A 6,295-nucleotide genomic window follows, 5' to 3' on the forward strand; every position below is an offset into this window, starting at 1 on the left:
TTTAAACCAATTCAATTCGTAATTCAGATCAAATCCATTTCAAATCCCGATCACATTCAGTTCGTAATTCAAATTAAAATATAATTAACAAAATCAAATCACATTCAATTTATAATTCAAACTAAGTAATAAAATTAAATTCATAATTCGGGTTAAGTTAAGTTCACAATTCAAATTCAATACAGTTCATGATTCAAACAAATTCAATTCATATTTCAGAAAATAATTCAATTCAAATCCCGATCGCGTACAGTTCATAATTCAGATTAAATTAAATTGACAATTCAGGTTAAATAAATTCATAATTCAGATTACTACAATCTATAATTCACATCGATTCAATTTGTAGTTCAGATTAATACAGGCGGTAGACATCAGTAGTGACTTTGATGGGTGCCATATGGGGGAGGGGGGCGGTGCACCGACCAAACCCTGCCCCCTTTCAAAAATCCAAATTGCACATATTCTACTTGAATTTAAACCCACAGTTGGGTTTAGGCCTTTGTTCAAAATATCAAAATAAATTTGTCTGAGGTCTAAATTTCCCTTCAGGGTCAGGGTCAGGTATAACTTAATCAGTAGACCATGGACCAACTTGTCAAACCTTAAGTACTACAAAAAGAAAAAGTGTCCCCCTAATTTGGTTTTCATTTCCTCCCTTTCAAATGGTTGATACAACAAACACTTGAAAGGTGATAACCATTATTTTTATTTTATCATCAGAATTTTGGGGTGAACTTATGACCCCCCCCCCCCCCCCACATCCTCTTCTTTACAGAATCCTGGTATTTATTGCCACTATTCTCTGGATTTTAAAAACAAACAAATTATGGTTGTTATAAATGTTATTATTGGTTTGTTTTAGGGGGATTTTATTAGGTTCAAAGGACCTTTCTAAGCAATCAGCATTATGTCGGCCTGCACCTAAGGGAAACAGGCTTTTAGCTTTCCCCTCCTTAATTTGAGTTGAAAGAAATTTCGAGACAGAACTGTACAGTTGATATTCTTCGTAAGGTTATATTTCATAGAATAAACTTAGGAATACATCCAAGATAGGAAATGCAGGAAACATCAAGGTTTCCTTTACGCTTTACACAGGGCTCTGTAGATTTTATGAGTGGGATAATAAAACGATGGTTAATAATTGATTTTTTTCTCCATTTCCTCATCTTTTCTCCCCTCAGACTTTGTCACCCGCTGGTTCCAGAAGCTGATGCTCGTTGTGGCGGAAGAAAGATAGTCTCTTCTCTTGCTGGTTTAACATTGGTCCAGGCACTCCATGCCTATCCAACCAAAGCTAGGAATGGGTCACAAGTATATTCAAGATTGTCAAATTTTCTTGATCAAGGTTGTAAATGGTAATACAAAAAGACCAGTCAGTTCACAAATGGTTTCAAATACCTCAAGAATATAATCAATTATCTTTACTGGATGCAAATTAGTGCAGTCGGGATGCAGGATGCAAACATCACATATTGCTATGTCGGGCAGACCTGTTGCATTTCAGGGTCACTGAAGGTATGAGAGTAGAGGAATGCATTCTATTTGATTGCGTTTGTGAAATGATCTTATGGCAGAACAATCTCAATGGCCAGGCTGACCTTGAAATGCCGCAGTTCACTGGGACTCTATTCAAAGGCTCAGAAAAACATCCTTACTAATAAAAAGGCAGGCTTTATCTCTCTCTCTCTCTCCCCTGCTGTAAAGGGCAAGGCCTGCTTTTTGAGCGAGAGTTTCAATTCCAAAATCTTGATCCAGAAAGTTTGACAACTTAAATTTGTTTCTCTCGTGACCCCTCTGCATTTTGGGGTCACAAAATTGGTCAAGGACGGGTTGGTCAATGGTAGTATGTCACTTTTCTTTGACTTTGTGTGTGCATGATAGTAAGAAATGTCTCATAAAAAATGATAATTTGGGCGATGTTCAGATTCAGATTTTTTTTTTTTAATTGTAGATGACGAGAAAGGGGTAATATTTTCACATTGTTTGCACACATGTGAATGCTTGTGCATCTTTTGTTCCAAAAAGCAATCTACTTTTTATGAATACATACTCCATAAGCTGAAAATGGGTTATATGAGAGCCCGCTTTTTTTACACGTTTTTATGCCTAAAGGGGTCATATTTTGTGGGAAGTGTTCTCGGGAGAATGCAAAATAGGGAAGTTTTTTTTTACTCCACTGTTATCTGTTATGCCTTTAAATGTGAAGCGACACTACCAGTATCAAGCGCCTCAAGAGAATGACATACTTTTCTTTTGGACAGATGTTTATAATCCTATCTGTTCCAAAAAGGATGTATTTTATTTTAAGAGCAATAGTCCATTTGCATTTTCTCCTTCTTTTTTGTACAGTTGTGAGGGAAAGGTTTTTACAGAAGTTTGTCATTAAGTCTGTAGGTGAATGTGTGCATATTTTTGCTGTGTTTGATGAAGATAATAATAATATGTTTCACCCTGATATTTTAATCACAATCATGAGAAACATGAGCACTGAAATTGATCCGTCTGAGATTGTTATTGACAGATCACATTATGAGCAATAGGGATTGTATTGTGATTGTGTAGATAATTGCGTTGACTGCCATTTTAGAGTGAATTCTTTCATAATATGATGTTCTGAAGAGATTAACAATAGTCATTAAACATGAAATTCAGATTATTTCGATTTGTAGATACCTTTTCATGATTCTAAATTTATTCTAAATTTGGAAATCATAGATATCATGAAAGAACCAAGTTTGTTGCGCACAAATTGTCTTATGAAAAATAAAATAAGAGTGATATAATACTTATTTTAACTTATAAGAAATACATGTAATTGACAATATATGAGCACCACTTTTATAGATTCCTCTTATCTGTTAAAACAATTTTGCTAACATTCAAATCTTATTCTTGAAACATTTGTTTAACTTTTAAGATTATTTCTGAATGTCAGTGTTGCAGGTGCCTGGAAAAGAGTGCCATGCAAAAAATTGGCATGTTACAAGTGAACGATAGATGTTGTACTGAATCAAAATAATGAGTAAGTTTCTATATGGCATTGTGTGTGAGTTGTATTGGTAGCAGGTATATACCACATGAACCTCTTGCCTTGTGTTAGCCTATGGTGTAGGGAAGGAAGAGCATATGTAAAGTACAGTTCAATATAATATGTTCTATTGTTGTTTTTGTTGCCGTCATATTTCTTCTTCTTCCTTGTCTACAGCATAAAGGACACCAGAACATTTATTTATAGATCAAGTAAAACGAAAGACATTTTCCCAAGACAACTGTCCCATATATTGTATCAAGAAATGTTTATATTAATGTGTGATTTATGTCATTGTCTTTGTACCTTTCTATTGATGAAACTCTTTGAAAAATGTATAGCGACCTTGTAAGGTTTTATGGGCATTATCTGCTCATCTGACACTATTTATGTGTTTAACTTGATAGACTCATAGTGCCTGTCACTTTCTAAATAGTGTATATATATGAGAAATTAATTCATACGTAGGAATTATTATGCAATCATCTACTTACGTGACACTTTCCTTCTTCTTTTCCTTCATCTATCAACAAAAGACATTCCATGAAATTTGTTATTATATAATCAATCAGGGTTTTATACATGTAAACTAAGATATTTTTCCTCCAGCTAAATGTTGAGACAAAATCATGGTGAAAATTCAAATTTGTAAGTTGTGAGTCATACCACTTTAAAATTTTCTGATCAAATTCGAAGAATCAACACAGACTATATCTTTAGAGAAATAGTATGTACTTGTAAGGTGTTATTGCTTATTGCTTAACACTTAGAAATATATATTTTCAGACATATTAGAAATATATGTAGAAAATACATCAACATGTTCATCTCGTTACAGAGATATAGGCACATAAATGTTGTTTGTTTTTTTAAATACAAGATTTATATTTATTTATAAAAAGACTTATCACTAAATAATACAAACTATATAAAATGTTAGGCTCATATTAAAGGACCAATATATATTGTCTAAGAATACTGATGAATTTCTCATTAATCTAGATTTGTATGCATACCATTGGTTCTAAAGGTCAAATAGCACTATCAAATTGTGCGCATTTATAGGTTTTCAAGATAAGACTAGTGCAATTTGTAGCTGTATCGATTACAGCAAGTGTTTTAGATAATATTTATGATGACTTGCGACTAAAGAATAGCCATGGTTCCCTGTTCCTAGATGCTGTCAACAATTAATTTGAACAAAATATCCACTGTAGAGGTCACAATCCAATGAATTATTCACATTAGGAAAAACAAAATTGTTGTTGTATTTTTAAAATATGAATATGAATAATCTTTAAAATGTCTTGTTTCATGTTTTGTTTAAATTATGTTTCTTATGTGTATTTTTTTTTCTTTTAGTGAAATTGTGGTTCTTACATTATTTTTTTTTCAATCCATTTTCTTGATATTTACTTTCAGGAATATATTGCATGTTGCTACTGTTTATATTATAAAATACATACTGAAGTCGATTGCAGTATTTTGGGGACGGAAAGAAACTGTATGATATAAACATGCATTTATTCTGTAAAGTCTGGTTGTATGTTTGATTTATTTTGTTTGATTTTATACCTAACTCAACTTGGGACAGTAACAAGGTCGTAGAGGTGCCATAGTCGAGTGGTTTAAGCACTGGACTGGAAATACAAAGGTTGTGTGTTTGAACCCGACACAGCACTAATGTCCCTTGGCAAGGCATTAATCTACATTTGCCACTCCATACCCAGGAGAGAAATGGGGACCTGGTAGGATGATAAAAGCCTTTGTAATAGAAATTGCCATATGCCTTCACGGTGACCTTTTGGTAGGAATACTCCCCAGGGAGTGGAAATTGTATACACTGTGTGCGTGAATGAATTCCAATGACCTGGGTAATAACAGTGAAAAAATACACGGGGGCTCAGGGCGAATTTGCCCCCGAAATGCCCAAAAGAGCCCCCGAAAATCAGAAAAGAGCCCCCGTGAATTTGCATAGAGTTCAATGCAAAACAAATTTTAGAATGTTATTTTTATGCAGGCAAGCTTGAAAAGTAGCCCCAGAAAAATAAATATTAATTTTTTCCCTGGGTAATAATAATATCTGTAAAGGGCTTAGAGATGATATTCTGTATTAAGGGTTAAAGAACTCCAGATTTATTATTATGGACAAGATAAAGGAGATGGTAAGGTGACAGGTGAGACAGGGGGAGAGACAGATGGAGAGAGAGGGTGGAGGGAGAGAGAGAGGGGGAGAGGGAGAGAGAGAGGGTGGAGGGAGAGAGAGGGAGAGAGAGGGTGGAGGGAGAGAGAGTGAGAGAGAGGGTGGAGGGAGAGAGAGAGGGGGGAGGGAGAGAGAGGGAGGGGGAGGGAGCAAAAGGGAGGGGGAGGGAGAGAGTGGGAGGGGGAGAGAGAGGGAGGGTGGAGGGAGAGAGAGAGAGAGAGAGAGGGTGGATGGAGAGAGAGGGTGGATGGAGAGAGAGGGTGGATGGAGAGAGAGGGAAGGGGAGGGAGAGAGAGGGGGAGGGAGAGAGAGAGGGTGGAGGGAGAGAGAGGGAGGGGGAGGGAGAGAGAGAGGGGGGGGAGAAAGGGAGGGAGGGGGTAATATTGAAAGAGGAGAAATGTTTGAGTAAAATATGCCGAGAGAATATACAGAATAAAATATTAAAGAATGCAAGCCAACAGAGTAATTGAAAGTAATCAGAATTAAATGGAAGACGCTGACCTTGTATGGTTAATGTGTAGAAGATGAAGTACGTGAATTTGAGAGATAGTGAGAGAGAAACTCACAGAGATGCAAAGAGAGACAAAGAAGGGGAGATGGGCAGAGATACAAAAAGAGAGAGAAGAGAGGGAGAGAGATACAAAGAGAGATAGAGATATGCACAGAGAGTGAGAGAGAGAGTAGAGGGAGAGAGAGATACAAAGAGAGACAGATATAAGCACACAGAGAGTAGAGGGAGAGGAGACAAAGAGAGAGGGTGAGAATGGTGAAGCAGGAATTGAGTAACAAAATGATGAGAAGGTGTATTGTCTCATGGTACAGAATTTAGTGGAAAACAAATGAACTGTAAAAGCAAAAGAGAACCCTTAAAAAGCTGCAATGGCAAGAAAAAGATGGATATAGAAAGAAATGAAAAAGCTGGAATGAATGACATGATAAAAAGGTGAAAAGTGACGTATGTCATTAAATGAGTAGAGATGGATCACATCTTTCTTAATAGAACAGTTCAATTCATCATACTTTTCTTCGTGGAGAATAAAGCCAAATTCTGAATAAAAGCA

At 35.9% G+C, this 6,295-nt stretch overlaps 1 protein-coding gene across 1 annotated transcript in view; it reads left to right on the forward strand.

Annotated features, from left to right (window-relative positions):
- Nucleotides 1-4,566, forward strand: part of LOC580370 (Y+L amino acid transporter 2) — a 41,807-nt gene extending 37,241 nt beyond the window's left edge. Inside the window, exon 10 of the mRNA XM_030985770.1 lies at nucleotides 1,185-4,566. Within this exon, the coding sequence (XP_030841630.1) occupies nucleotides 1,185-1,240 (56 nt within the window). The 3' untranslated portion in view covers nucleotides 1,241-4,566. The remainder of the gene's footprint in view (nucleotides 1-1,184) is intronic.
- Nucleotides 4,567-6,295: the final 1,729 nt, after the last annotated feature.

The sequence above is a fragment of the Strongylocentrotus purpuratus genome, unplaced genomic scaffold (genome assembly GCF_000002235.5).
Source record: "Strongylocentrotus purpuratus isolate Spur 01 unplaced genomic scaffold, Spur_5.0 spur5_scaffold_15, whole genome shotgun sequence".
NCBI lineage: Eukaryota > Metazoa > Echinodermata > Echinoidea > Camarodonta > Strongylocentrotidae > Strongylocentrotus > Strongylocentrotus purpuratus.